Here is a 14,908-nt window from a genome sequence, read left to right on the forward strand (position 1 = left end):
GTTCTGTTACAATGCTTGTTTTGAAAACACAAATTCCCTCCAACACAGTTACTATATTAAGGAACAATTAGCGTGTAACATGATTTCCTTGCTTATGTACCAGTGTTGTCCCAAAGAAACACTAGGTGAACACGGAAGTCTGTACCCAGCTGAACGGAGTCCTGTAGGAGTGCACAAACTGACACACAGACACAACTCAGATATCTCACAGGCACCTCTGTCAGTTGCCACGTGGGTTAGAGCCACACCCAGCCATATCTGGGGAGAATTTTCTGTCCCATTCCAAGTAACTTCTACCATTTGATAATAACCTACAAGCTGCAACCCTTTCCTCCCGTTGCTTAATCCACACTTGGGGGTGCATGGGGAGTACGTGGGGAGTGTGTGGCAGAGTGAGTGGGGGAGAAAGAAAATTTCTTTTTCCCAAAACCAAGTTTTGGGTTGCGGTGTCTTGATAGATGCTGATACAATTTACCCGAAAATGCAAGTGGCAGAACAGATGTGGGGAGGTGATGAATTCCGCTTTAGACAGAGGATGTTTTCACCCTGCCTGGAGAACAGTCAGGGGGCTTCTCAAGTTCAGCAGACAGTTCAGGGTTAGAAAGAGAGAGGTGTAGGGGCGCCTGAGTGGCTCAGTCTGTTGAGTGTCTGATTCTTAATTGCGGCTCAGGTTGTGGTCTCAGGGTTGTGGGATTAAGCCCTGCACTGGGCTCTGCACTGGGCTAGGCATGGAACCTGCTTAGGATTTCTAAAACAGGAGGTCTGGCTCTGAGAATGGGTGTCAGAAGAGGGTCAGGGACACATCCGGAGGCTCTGTGGGCATATATGAGTTGAAGGACCCAGAGGAGGAAGAATGGCAGAATTGGGAATAATAATTCCCAAACAGTGGGGATAATACTGTGGGATCGGAGCACAGGGTCAGAGGAGGGGATGCTGGCCTCTGGGCACGGGCCGTTCCTCCAACAAATGTGTTTAGTACCCGCTATCTCCACAGGCTTTGGAGTCAGGCCCACTTAGTTTCAAGGCCATCGCTGCCATCAGCTGATCTTAGGCAAGTTACTTAAGCTCTCTGAGCCTTTTCCCACATCTGAAAATGAGAATAATACATTTGGGGCTCCCCCTCGTCCCCGCCTGTCTCTAAGATCTAACCCCTGACCCCAGAGGTGGCCCCCAGCAGCTGTATTGGGACAGTACACTTCAGCTCCTTTGAGATTGCGCCCCTGAGAAACAGGTAACATAGAATTTGGCACAAGCTTCTCATCCTACGTGCATCGCCCATGTTTCCAAAGCACAGCACGGTAACATGGTAGAAACTTTACGTCACCTTCTGTCTTAGCAGGTGCTCTGTCCTCGCAGCCCGTGATTTTGCACTGTTGAGAAACTGTTCTGTGTGTGTGCGTGCGTGCATGTGCCACGCACAGCCAGGAGGGAGCAGAGCTTCCTGTCAGCCCGTTCCTAAGTCAGATGGGCAATGAAGAGAAGCTGACCCAGCTCTTTCCCTGATGCCCTGTGACCTCAAGGATCAGATACCCATGTCAGGGGCCCAACAGCAGAGAGTTCAAGCGTCAGACAGAGCAGCTCACACTGTGCACTCTCACTTGGAGGTCAGGTTCCTTCTCGGGCTACAGTGTTTGCGGAGGAAGCAAGATGTTTCATGCTTTGAGGGGTACATCCTGTCTGAGTGTGAGTCTGAGCTCTGGCAGTCTTAGGCGAGAGTCTGGAACTAAGAGGCAGCCAAAGGTCTAATGAGGAAGTGGGAGGGGGGCTAGCCTTGGGAGAGCTGACCCCATGGAGGGGACAGAGCAGGGGACTGGAGAGCCAGGTGCAGTGACATCAGGCATCCTCTCCCTTCCCTCCCTGGGCAGTGGTTTCCCAGGAGGTCGGATGAAAGGGAGGGCCATCGTCATATTTTGTAGACCTGGTAGAAGATAAAGCCTTTAATAGATATATGTATTTTAAAAATAAATCTCAGTGGATCTTTCTTCCCCAAAGATATGGCCTTTAGAAAACTGTGGTTCCTGCGCTTTTATAAGATACAATTTCAGAAAAATATTTCCGCAAAAATAACTTCTGTTCGTAAAGGGGATTGATGTTTGGTAGCTCAGTATCAGCTGTTGCCGGCTTATCTGAACGACCCGAAAGCCTTGAGAAACGCCTCTTGTGCTCTGCTCGGTCTCCTCCCCCGCTGCTGTCCCCATTTGCTCCTTCTGGGGTCTGTTGGTCTCAATGTCTCTATTTGCTTCTTTCCTGATGTCATCCCCAACAAGTCCATCTGTCCCACTCTGCCCGTTCGTGTGGTGTCTGTCAGCCTCCCTCACAGGTGTCCACTGGGGTGTCAGGAAGAGCAAGACATCTGTGTGTCTGACCTGTCAGGTAAGCAGGGGGTGGGCCTTCCTTTTTCCAGGAATAGTTGTTCTCGGGATGCTTTCCAGGTCAGAGCCGCCTGGAGCTGGGTGGTCCGGGGCACAGGCCTGTCGGATACGGTCTGCGGTCAACAAGCAAGAAGTGGCGGGTGAGGGTCCTGGGGCCCAGGCCAGTCCCTTCAGGAGATGTCCCTGAAGACTCCATGTCCCAGGGGGAAAGATGGGTCACATGTAACCCTTGAAATGGGCGTGCTAAGGGACTGAGAAGAAAGAAGGACTTTGAGTCCAGAAGACGCTGGCTCCTGTGGTTCCAGCCCACACACGGTCAGATCTCAAGCGAGGCTGTAGCTGGTCCTCCTGGAAAAGGGAAAGAAACCAAAGAGACGGATGAGGGTGGACAGGGACCGTGTCGGGCCACAGACCCCTGTGGACGTGTGTTACTTGGCCAGTCTGAGCCTCCACGCGGAGAATGAGGGCCCGACGGCAGTGCCACTTCCTGCCGACCGCCTGTGTTCCTCTGTGTGGGCGTGTGCTGGTGTTTGTGTGTGTGGGAGCATCTCCAAGCAGGTGGCCACATGCTCTTGAAAGCTGCCGGGCCAGACGTCTTGACACTGCGGCCCCGGCGTGGCCTTGGCCTCTGTGCTGGGCTGGGCCGGGCAGGCAGAAACGAATAAAACACAGCCCCAGCTTCAAGATCCCCACAGTCCCCTGGGAAAGCCAGCCAGTAGGCCTCTCATCCCTGTGCAGTGGGATCAGTGCCCTGGAAGCCAGAAGAACAAGGTTCAGAGTGTGGCTCCGCACAACCTGCGGGGCAAAGAGCAGAAGAGGACCCGGCTTTCGGCTTCCAGGCAAGAGGATGGTGCCGTCACAGGGAGAGGAGCCCCACTCGGAAAGGAAGGGGAGTTCAGTAGTTTGGGGCTCTGTGAAACTGACGCCATGCTTGTGGGACATCAGGGGGTGAGGGCAAATGAGAGCCACACACGTGGATCTGGAACTTGTAGGAAGTCCGGGGGGAGGGGCGGCTTTAGAAGTCACCAGGCAGGGGCACCTGGGTGGCTCAGCGGGTTAAAGCCTCTGCCTTCAGCTCAGGTCATGATCCCAGGGTCGTGGGATCGAGCCCCACATCGGGCTCTCTGCTCAGCGGGGAGCCTGCTTCCTCCTCTCTCTGCCTGCCTCTCTGACTACTTGTGATTTCTGTCTGTCAAATGAATAAATAAAATCTTTAAAAAAAAAATAAAAAAAAAAGAAGTCACCAGGCATAAGGGGGCTCCAGATCAGGCTAGGGGACCAGGTGCCTGCATAAGGGAGAGCAAAGGGAGCAGGGGCCGAGGAGGGAGCCCTTTCATACCGCATCCAACAGATAATCGAGGGAGGGAGACTAAGAAGGGATGTGCAGAGTAGCTGGAGAAAATCCAAGAGGGGACGCCTAGGTGTCTCAGTTGCCCTGGTGGTTCAGTCTAGTTAAGCAACCACCTTTGGCTCAGGTCATGATTCTGGCGTCCTAGGACCGAGTTCAGCAGCTGGGAGTCTGCTTCTCCCTCCATCTGCTGCTCTCTGTGCTTATGCTCTCTCTCTCTTTCTCTCTTCTCTCTCTCTGACAAATGAATAAATAAAATCTTTAAAAAAAGAAAGTCCAGGAGCAGGGACAACCAGGTGGCTCAGTCGGTTTCAGCTCGAGTCATCATCTCAGGGTCATGAGATCAAGCCCCGTGTTGGGTTCCGTGCTCCACGGGGAGTCTGCTTCTCGTCCTCTCTCTCTGCCCCCCACCCAACTCATGCTCTCCCTCACTCTCTCTGAAAAAATAACTAAATAAATCTTTAAAAAAAAAAAATCCAGGAGCATACGGCATCACCGAAGAGTGACGAGTCTGTGGGAAGAGTCTGCAAAGGCGGGAGTGTTCGACCTCGTAAATGTCTCAGGGACAACGGTGGGCCTGTTAGTCTCACGCTGGCACACGTTCGTGCGCGCCTGGCTGCTGGTACCCCGCCGTGTGTACCCGTGTGCGTGGGGTGCCCACCTCTGAAGGCTCTGCCGGCGGGAGGGGTCCTGGCTTGGCACCTTTGGTGCGGGGCCCACCATGAGGATGCACAGACCGGTGATGATCATGCAGGTGGGCACGGCCCCGATGAGGACCTTGAGGGTCACCACCACCCGCTCCGTCTGCGTGCAGGCTCCTGCCTCGTAGCCCGCAAACCTGGAGAAACAGCATCCCCACGCCTCCAGCTCCGATCCCACGGGACCGGCAGGAGGGCTCCCCGTACTCCACCCCCACACCACCCTGAATCTAGGAGTCATTCCCCGGCCAGATCAGCTTAACCATGGTGGAAGGGAGAGTTGGGCCGACCAGGGAGCGCCGATGGAACGGGGAACTCTGCCCTCTTCCCACCCGACTCGGTGTTTGTGCCTCTAGTACAGCCCGACCCTGGGACTCACTCCAGACTGAGAGTGGAGATGCCCAGGGCGCCTGCACCAGAAAGCTTGGTGAAGAAGACATAGGATGAGTAGAAGATGGTCTCCAGGCCCGGGCCAGGCTGCTGCTGCTGCTGGAAGGCATCCACCACATCTGGAAGCATGGACCTGCGGGAGAGGGCTGCAGGGTTATCCCTTTTATCCCCTTGACAGCCACCAGCCTGAGAGCTCTCTGAGGACAGGGACCAAGTCAGATTCATCCTTGGGTTCCTGCTGCCCAGGACCAGGACTGGCCCATGGAGAGCCTGACCACAGGTGCTTGCGTTTCAGCTCCCTCCCCCAACACGGCTGCCCACACTTCCTGCTGTCCACTGCTCTTCCAGGAGAGCTCCAAGGACAGAACTGGTGGCCTTCATCTCCTGCAGGTAGGAGAGCCCCTCCCCAGCAAAGGCAGGGCACAGGGGGCCTGGGACAACAGGTGGATGCGAAAGAGGACATACCCGTGAGGAGGGACATATCCCTTCCCCTTCACCCAGCCTACCAGGGTAGCAGCAAGGACACAGCAATGCTCAGGCCAGACACAAAGGCCACCACATATGCCACAGGTGCTGTGGGTACAGCAGCCAACAGGATTGCAAAAGGCACCATCACCTGGTGAGAGAGATACACCAGCTGATCCTTCCACCGGCCCCTGACTTGCTCTTTCATTCCCACACTCACCGGTCTTTACTAATAGCTCCTGCACCTGGTCCTTTCCAAGGGACTGAAGTCACAAGAGAGTACAGATCAGCCCTGCCTGGCCCCAGGAAGCTCAGGCTCCAAGGCCACCTCCCTGACCCTGCCACCTTCCTGCACCCACTCCAGGCCTTGCTTCTTGTCTCACTCACACAGATCCCGAAGGCCGATGTCTTCTTCCCAAATCGCTGTAGAACCCACTCCCACAGTGGGGTGCTCAGCACAGCTGAGACCTGTGATCAGAAAGAAATCATCCCAGCCTGGGCGGGGCTGCCAATGCCTTAACCCACCCAGGTTCCGGAAGCCCTGGCTTTTTTTTTTTTTTTAAATTAAAGATTTTATTTATTTATTTGTCAGAGACAGAGGGAGAGAGAGCTAGCACAGGCAGACAGAGAGGCAGGCAGAGGCAGAGGGAGAAGCAGGCTCCCTGCCGAGCAAGGAGCCCGATGCCGGACTCGATCCCAGGACGCCCAGATCATGACCTGAGCCGAAGGCAGCTGCTCAACCAACTGAGCCACCCAGGCGTCCCAAGCCCTGGCTTTTAGGTGGGATGCTTGACCTTGACTCTGCCCCCGGGTTGGAACCAGTGGCTATGAACTTTACGACCCCAGCCTCGATCCCACCTTCTGCTGGAGTGCAGGTGACCAAGATCACAGAGGAGTCCAGAATGTTGACCGGAATTCTGGCTACACAAGTCTTGTCAAGAACCACACCAGGTCCCCGACTCAGGTCTCTGCGGGAGCTTGTCTCCATCACCCCAGGACCACTCACCAGGATGGTCAGCACCACGCCCTGGACGTGATCATGTAGCCGGGAGGCATGTGTACAGAACAGGACCAGGTAGCTCTGCTCCACCTGAGGAGGCCAACAGCAAGTGGGTGTGTCTCGGGAATGGCAGGAATTCAGAGGTCAAGCGTGAGGCCTGGGTCGCAAGTCTGGCCTCTTCTTTGGGACCTCAAACACCAGCTGTTGCCATCATCATGCAACATGCAGTCCCCTCCCCCACAAAGGACACTCAGCCCCGAAACGGGTATAAATACCATTCCTAGTCCATTCTTCCCCTTGCCCGGCTAGTGGACCTTACTACCCAGATTTTGTCAGCTTCCTACTGCCTAGCCTTGACCCTCTCCCTGGTCCCACAAGTTCCGTTTAGGTCTCTCTCCTCCCTGCACCAGACTCTCTGGAACCTGTGCCAGCCACCATTTCTCTTGATTTAAGCCCAACTCTGGTCAGTGGGGCCGGGAGGCTGAACCTAAACAAACACAGGGTCAGTATGGCCAGAGCCAAGGCCAGAGGTACCTGAATGGCTGCCGAGATGAACAGGAAGGAGATGACCAGCTTCAGGTAGGGCCGGTGCCGGACAGTGAGGCCCAGCCCAGCCAGGAAGCTCAGGCCTTGGCCTGAGGCTGGGCCGGAGGAGTCTGCAACACAGGAAAACAACACTTGGGCTTGGCAGAGTCTAAAACCAAAACACAGGCCCAAGAGGAATCCTGTCCCCGCTTTGGCTTCCCACGGTCCGGCTGCACCCCCTTACCTGGTCGCTCCTTCACCCCAAGGCAGAGCAAACCAGTGCACACAGGGTAAGTCAGAGCAAGCACGGCGGCTGCAATGGAGTAGAGACGAGTCTGTGGGACAGGACAGAACTGGGCTGGGGGTGATGTCTCCAACCTACGGAAGTGGGTTGTGTTTCCCACAAACCCACTGGGACAGGAGTGTTTCCCAGTGGAGCAGAGGGACCTTCAGTCCAAGCTCAAGGATGCTGGGTGTCTCTCCTGCCAATCAGCAGAGCAGGAGACAGAGATGTTAGGGCCCAGAATGGTCCTTCTGCTGCCTCTGTGCTCTTGCATGAACAGGAGGGCATCCATGCCACCAGGGGTCAGCGCCCCTCCTCTCTCTTTCGCTCTCATTTTTTAAGGCAAACATTGGTGGCCCTTCTGCACGCTAGACCCTGAGATTACAGTGGTCAGTACATGACTCCTGTCCTTCCCTAGTAAGGGGCATGGAATGCAGAAGACAGACACAAGCAGAAAGCTACAGCATAGCGTGAGGCACGAGAACCCAGATAAATGGTGAAAACAGAAATGGTGCTACCTGCTGTCCAGGGGAAGATACATAAGTGATAAAATCCATGTAAAGACATGCATGGGAGTAACAGTCACCTGCTCAGGCTGAGGTTGTCTCTGGGGAGGGGAAGAAAGAAGGAGTGGACAGGGCCTCACCGGAGTACCTGGAGCTTTGTGCCTTGGCTCATGGGAGGCTCCACCTCTAGGGGTGGCCTTCTCAGCCTCCTGCTACCCATTCCTTTGCACTCCAGGCCAGGCCAGGCCAACCCGAGGCCATTGTCACCCCCATCCAGAGAGTGACCCAGTACCTTTGGAGAGGGGGCCCTGTGGAGGCCTGAGCGGGGACATGGACATACATGTGGAAAGAGCCAGTCTGGGAGGGGCAAGGCCACCATCTTCTGGTCCGGGCCAGCCTCCATGATGGGTCTGAGGGCACCTGGGTGGGGTCAGTTATGCATCTCGACTCAAGCAATCCCTCGGCTTTCCAGAGCCCTGTGTTTGCACTTTGCAGTGTTCATGGGCCCGTTTTGTAGCTGGCCCTGAGGAGAGGGCTGGGATGGATATACAGGACTCCACTGTCATGTTTTCTTGAGCCGGTGCAGGGCCCCTGGTGTGGTACTGGTCTCAAACCACCGATTCACAAGCACTGGTGGGGGGTCAGAATCCCCTGGAAGGCTTGTTCAGACAACATAGACTGCTGGCTCCCTCCCCAAATTTGTCAATCGGTAGTTCTAGGCAGGGCCCCAAGAATCTGCCCTTCTAACAAGTTTCCAGGTGATGCTGAGGCTCCTTGCTGCCCAGGGACCACACTTGGAGAACCGCAGCTGGATAATGTTTTGTAAATCTGAGCTATTTCCTAAATGACAAAGAAGAATGATGCAGGGAACACTGAGGAGAGGCCACAAACTGAAGCCAACCCCAGCTGGGTCCTGAAGGTGGGGGCCACCCAGATGGAATTCCTTTCCAATGTCACCCTGACCGGGCCGGGGGAGTCGCTGGAGGCTGGGGGACTCTGTGGGAGACTGATGCAGGACTGGGGTGACCGGGAGATGCTGGGGATGCCAGGTGCAGAAGATCTGGGGCCGAACGGGCGCATGGGATTTGGTAATGGGTGGGAGTGGGGGTCATGGCTGGAGAGGGAGGAGTAAATGTTGGCTCCCGGGGCTCCCGCGACAATCACATCACTTGCTGAAGGAAGAAGAGCTGAACTGGCTGGGTAACAGATGCGCGGACTTAGCTGCTGAGGAGAGACCTGGTTTGCGGGGAGACGAGGGGCAACTGCTTTCAGGTTTCCCCTTCTCCGTGCACGCTGCGGGTGAGGCCGGGGTGGGACCGGCCACAGGAGAGGTGTCCCCCCGAGCGCCGCGGGGACGCCAGCCCCTCTCCCCTGCCCCTGCCTGTGGCCCTTTCCCACCCCTCTCCCCTCCTGCTGCTCAGCGATCTGTTGCTTTCCGTTGAGAAGGCGCCCGGGCGGAGAAGCGGGGTGAGCGGGCCGCGGGCGGGGGGCACCGGCTGGAGGAGCGGGAGGGCGGGAGAGGCGGGCGACGCCCAGAGGCCGGGCCGCAGGGACACTCACCGCGTCGGGGGAGACGACGGCCGGCCGGGCGAGCGCGACGTCCTCGCACCTGTGCGGCCCGTGGGCGCCCGACACGATGAGCCCGTGGACGGCGGCTCCCATCAGCGTCCCCGCCATCTCCATGGTCATCCCTGGGACGGAGCGGCGCCGGGTGACGGGCGCTGGCGGGCCCGGGGTCCGCGGCCTCCCGCCCGCGCGCACGCCCCGCACTCACGGTACGCGGTGGCCGAGTCCCGCTCCCTCGGGCAGGGCGTCAGCAGCATGGTGAGCGCCGCGTAGGGCACCTGGAAGAACTGCGGGCGCCCGGGGCCGGGCTCAGGCTGGCCCCCGCCGCCCCCGCCCCGTCCCAACCCCGACGACCCCGGCTGGCACGTCCCGGCGGATGCCCCCAAACCCAGAGTAGGGGGCGGAGGGCGGGAGGGGTGAGCCCACCTGCCCGCTCCCCTCCACACAACACCTCACGGTGGCCACTGACCAGCAGCAGGGCCACCGGCTTACCGTGGCCAGGGCCTGGAACAGGCAGTAGCAGCCCGTGTACCAGAGGCCCCGCAGGCTGGTGAAGGGGGGCAGGAACCACAGGAGGAAGTAGGCCACGGTGAGGAAGGGCGTGCAGCCCAGCACCCTGTGGGAGCACAGCGGGCGTGGGGCACGGGATGGGGGACACGAAGGGCAAACCTGGAACCACCACACCCTTCTGGGTGAAGACGTCATCTGCCCCCAATAGGAGCCCTGGGCTGGGACTACCAGTGTGCACGCCATGGAGAAGGAGAGGGAGAGGGGGCTGATGGGCTGTGGCGGTAGCTGGGGGTGTGGGGTCACTCACTGCAGAACTCGGGGGGCACTTGGGGTTGGCCTTGCCATTCCCAGTCTCCAGGACCCTGGAGCACCAGCGAGGCCTATCCTCCATGAGGACTTCCAAGGCCTCCAGCCCACCCTGGCTACACACAGACCCCCCAATCAGTCGGGAGCCTACAAGGCTTTGTCCAGCCCTGTGCCGCCTGGTGACGGAGGGTCCCCAAGAATGTCTCTGAACTCCTGTCTGGCTCAGCCTAACCTAGTCCGGCGCCGCCACCTATAACCATCCGGTCGTCTCACCATCCACACGGGTTTCCACTAAGAAGCGGGGCTGTCACAAACCCGGTGGCCTCAGGCCAGGGTTGGAAGCCAGGACCCTGAGGATCATGGGGCTGCTCACCAGGGCATGAGGCGTCCAGACCCTGTCCTCCTGCTTCTGTTGATGAAGAACCCAGCCACAGGGTCGGCAGCTGCCCCAGACACCTTCCCTCCGAATAGGACAAGGGACACCTGGGCAGCAGGGATCTGAAAAGCACAGGTGGAAGGATGGCTGAGTCCTGGCAGAGTCAGAGAGGGTGTCTGGGCCTGCCTACCTGCCAGGAGAAAGGTCTGTGAGGTCTCTTTCCTGGCCACAAATCCAGAAGGTTCTCAGGCACAGCTGCACTAGTAGTGACGAGAGGGGGAGGGGAGGAGCCGACAGCCACACATTGCCACATTCCCATTACCACTCTTGCCCAGTCGCTTTTGGAGAAGGCTGGGGACCCTCATCTGAACAAGAAGGGTGACAGAGGTAGACTTTTTGTTTCACAGCGACAATGTTTTATTAATTTTTCTGATTACATAAATGACACACTCATTATAAAATAACATTCAAAAGCAGTACAGAAAAATATTGAGCAAAACTCCTTTGAAGTCTCCCCATCCTGAGATAACTGCCAGAGCATTTTGGTGATCACCCTTTCAGGCATTTATTTCTGTGCATTCATAATTTATAATTTTACATAAATGAGATCATATGAGTGTCATTTAACAAAATCATGGGTACGGTATGAGAAATCTTTCCTTCTGCTTACTCTCTATCCTCCACATTCCCTCCTATAGGCAACAGTAACAGCCTGTGTATATCCTTCTGTAATTTATTTTCTTCATGCCTCTATCTGGACCACGTATAGTCACATATTTCACATACCCATGTACCTACATATATGGGGCATGTCTTTATTTTGGTAAAATAGAACCCATTTGTATACTCTAAAAGCAACTTTTCTTCTCACTTGACAGTGCATCATGGAACTCCCTCCAAGCCAACTGGTACAGATCTAGCTCTTCCTTTTGAATGACTACACAACAGTCCATTATGTGGCTCTTACACAACTTATTATCCAACTACTTCTATATTGCTGGGCATTCATAGTTTCCCCATTTTTCACCACAAACAGCCTGCAGTAAACATCCTTATGGGGGTTGTCCTCAAAGGCATTTGGCTTACTATCAGTTTGGGGACAGAAGTGCCATCTATCCAGGGAAGTACAGGTTGGGGCAGGAGAACTGGGTACCAAGGAAGATGGAATAGGGGGCCCTGGGCTGCTTCCCACACTCACCTGTGCCACATCAAGCAGGAACAGTTGCAGGTAAAAGGCTGTGGCGCTGGAGGCCACCTGGTTGGGGATCCCACCAATGCCATAGCACACCTTGGTACAGAATGAGAGCTGACCAGCTCTGCTGTCCTGGGGGGAAACACAGGAGCTAAGCCCCCAGCCTGTGCAGATACACAACAGTCGCCCATACCCTCCTGAGCCTCCATAAGCATCCTGAGGTCCCTTTGTCTCGAGGGCTCCTCCAGAAACCTCTCAGTCCTCATTTGCCCTAGATCATCGTAAAGGGAAGTGAGACAGAGAGGGGGGGGAAATCCTAAGCTATGACCTCTCAAAGATCCCACATTCCACAGGACAAGTTCTTCCTTTTCCCCTCTCAGTGCTTCCTCCTGCAGTCTGCTTTGTGCTCTGAGTCAGCAAGCCAGAGTGAACTGGGGGGTCAGGAGGCTCCCAACTTTGCCACCAACTCCTGGTGTGACGTTGAATAAAGCACTGTATCTCCTGAAGCCTTCTGTGTCAGAGTATTCCTGCCAGTTTCAAGAGGTGTCTTGATGAAGCTGAGTGTTATTTGCTGCAGGAACTGATGGTTACATGTCCAGGACCTTGGCCAGTCCTCAAACCACTGGCAGCCTGACATCAGCTATGGTGAATTTATACCATAGGAATCAGCAAACACTACACATCAGAGTTGCTTTCTTTATTTTCCTGGGGAGACTATTTACTAGCCCACCACTGAAATAAAGTAATGTTCATGGCTCCAAGTGGTGTGTGTGTGCGTGAGACAGATATATATCTCATAAGCCCTAAGCTATCCAGTGAACTCCAGACTGGAATATTCGACTGCCTACTAACAGACCCACATGGTTGCCTACAAGGCATTTCAGCTTAGCATGGTCAAAACACAGTTGCTGATTTCCATCCATTGTCTAAACCAACTCCTAACCCTATTGTCCTTATTGCATTAAATGGCCCCAATGTCCAATGTCCACTCAGCAGCTCAGGCCATAAACCTTGATTTCTCTTTCCCAATTCCCTCACCAAATCTATCAGTGGCCTCCTAAGTGGCTTCCCAGCTTCTGCTCATCCCCCACTGTCCACACTCTATCCAGTAGCCAAGGTGATCTTTTTATAACATAAATTTTATCCTGTCTCATCTCTGCTTAAAACTCTCTAACTGTGGGGTGCCTGGGTTGCTCAGGTCATGATTAAAGCCTGTGCCTTTGGCTCAGGTCATGATCCCAGGGTCCTGGGATTGAGTCCTGCATCGGGCTCTCTGCTCAGCAGGGAGCCTGCTTCCCTTCCTCTCTCTCTGCCTGCCTCTCTGCCTATCTGTGATCTCTGTCTGTCAAATAAGTAAATAAAAGCTTTTAAAAAAACCACAACTCTCTAATTGCAGTTTGCCACTGCAGTTTGAATATAATTCCAAGTCCTTCCCATCTGGCCTACAGGAACCCACCCAAACAGTCCCCATCCCCTTTCCCACCTCACTTCGGACAGCTCTCCTCAACCTTGGTACCTTCCTTGCTATGCCTCAGTACGAACATGCCTGTTGCTGCCTCAGGGCCTTTGCACTTCCCATTGCTTCTGTTTAGAGGGCTCTTCCTCTCAGTCTTCGCAGAGCTGACTCCTTGCCATTCAAGCCTGAACGTCATTTCCTCACAGAGGCCTTCCCTGACTACCCAACTCTCTCTCTAGTGTACCTAATACCTAATACATTCTCATTTATTTTCTGCCTCTCCCAAGAGAATGTAAACTCTCTGAGAGCACGTGCTATAATTTTTATTCACCACCATGTCCCCATTACCTAGAACCATGTCTGGTATATAGCAGATGCTATATACACTTGTTGAAGAAATCAATGTCATGAAGACTAGGGAAAAGGCTCTTTCTTCAAAAGATGCTGGGAATCCTTCCTTTTGATCCTTTGCTAGGGGACAGCAGGGAGAGTGGAGAGGATGATGACTTCACCCATTTTAGTATCTTGCCGGACACCCCACATGGGCACTTCTGAAGGGAGGTTCTTGCCAGATAATGGTTTATCATGTCCTTTGCACGCTCTCCCTACCCGCAGAAGAAAACCACACACGAGGCAGGATGTCATCTCCTTTTCTGACGCTTGTGTTCAACTTCCAGAAATTGTTAGTAAGAGGCAGAATCCAACATGATAGCCCCACAGCAGCCCCTGTGCCTCTGCCCCCCTTCCCCCAACCCTCCTAGCAAGCTTCTGGCACATAGAAGTCACTTGGAAGAGAACTTCCGGCTGAAACTACTCTTGGAGGCCTGCGGACAGCAGTTTCACCTACTTGAACCTCTTAAGTCTTTCGCAGTTAACCGATCCCAAGTTTTAGCATTGGACTAACTGGGATTCAAATTCTGTGTGCCACCTCTAGCCCTACTAGAAGGTACTTCTGAGGTACTTCAGCGGGACTGGGCTTCATTTCCTCCCCTGTAAAATGGAGTGAAAGATGCCGAGGAGGTCGTTTTGAGAACTAAATGCTGGCACTTCTTTGGCCAAGGTCGGTTTTCCCTCCTGCCATTCATCTCCTCCTGAATTTCTAAATCTCCCTGGGAAAGGCGGGTCCCCAGGGGCCTCCCTATCTCCCTTTCTTTCTTGGGGGCCACGGGCCTTTGCTCTGAGATGTCTGACAGGAAGCACTGAGTTAAGGGAGAGAACTGAGGGGCTGAAGTGAAGCCTCAGACCATGGTCGCATTGAGCATGGAGCAAGCGATGGAGCTTTGTCCCCACGAAGCTCCTGGGTCCTGCCCCCTCTTGGACACAGCCACCCTCACCGGCTGGTGCGCGCCCCATCCACGCAGGGGTGAGGACGGCCTGAGGACACCCCCAGCTTCCCACCTGCCCTCCACCCTCACTGGGGGGCCTGCTTGCCAGAAGTCGTCTCTGTGGGCAGTGTCCAGCGAGCCGGTGCCAGGCTGCTCTCGGAGACTGGGGAGGGGAGGCGGCCCCCCACACGCAGCGGGAAGTCCTACCTGCCCCGGGGGCCGGGGAGCTCTGGGAAGACCTGGACTGTGGCGGGCAAGAGCCCGAATTTGAGAATCAGGAGACCAGAGGCTAGCCCCTGTCCTGCCAGCCTAGCGGACTCAACGCAGCAAGTTACCTCCATAGCCTGGGACTCAGTTTCCCTGTTCTCTTTGGCGCTCCCGAGTATCTCGGCCTTTCGGCTCTATTAGGGGGGCTCAGAAGGCTGAACGCCGGCGCCAGCGCCCCTTCCCGCCGCCTCCCTCGCGCAGCCCCGGCTCCCCACCGCCCCTCGCCCTGCGCTCACCGAGCCGCGGTCCAAGGTGCGCGCGTCCGGCTGGGGCGGCGGCGCCTCGACGGCGGGGGCCCGGGGCGCTCCGGGGGACGCGGCCAT

The 14,908-nt window shown here is 55.6% G+C and overlaps 1 protein-coding gene across 1 annotated transcript; it reads right to left on the bottom strand.

Moving 5' to 3' along the window:
* Positions 1 to 1,922: 1,922 nt before the first annotated feature.
* On the bottom strand, positions 1,923 to 14,908 carry MFSD2B (major facilitator superfamily domain containing 2B). The gene is made up of 14 exons (XM_044262254.1): positions 14,822 to 14,908; positions 11,544 to 11,789; positions 10,343 to 10,467; positions 9,646 to 9,769; positions 9,362 to 9,440; positions 9,148 to 9,278; positions 7,043 to 7,133; positions 6,808 to 6,929; positions 6,280 to 6,363; positions 5,661 to 5,741; positions 5,315 to 5,424; positions 4,798 to 4,941; positions 4,382 to 4,558; positions 1,923 to 2,720 (listed from the first exon to the last, which is right to left on the bottom strand). The coding sequence occupies exons 1-14, from the start codon at positions 14,906 to 14,908 to the stop codon at positions 2,696 to 2,698; spliced, it is 1,626 nt and encodes a 541-aa protein (XP_044118189.1). The 3' UTR covers positions 1,923 to 2,695.

Source organism: Neovison vison, chromosome 8 (genome assembly GCF_020171115.1).
Source record: "Neovison vison isolate M4711 chromosome 8, ASM_NN_V1, whole genome shotgun sequence".
Taxonomy (NCBI): domain Eukaryota; kingdom Metazoa; phylum Chordata; class Mammalia; order Carnivora; family Mustelidae; genus Neogale; species Neogale vison.

Coding starts and splice junctions, on each gene's coding strand:
- MFSD2B (XM_044262254.1), bottom strand. CDS start 14,908: ATGGCCGCGTCCCCCGGAGCGCCCCGGGCCCCCGCCGTCGAGGCGCCG. Junction 4,942..5,314: donor GTGTCCTTGCTGCTACCCTG/GTAGGCTGGGTG, acceptor CCTCTCCCGCAG/GTCCATGCTTCCAGATGTGG. Junction 4,559..4,797: donor ATCTCCACTCTCAGTCTGGA/GTGAGTCCCAGG, acceptor CTGTTTCTCCAG/GTTTGCGGGCTACGAGGCAG.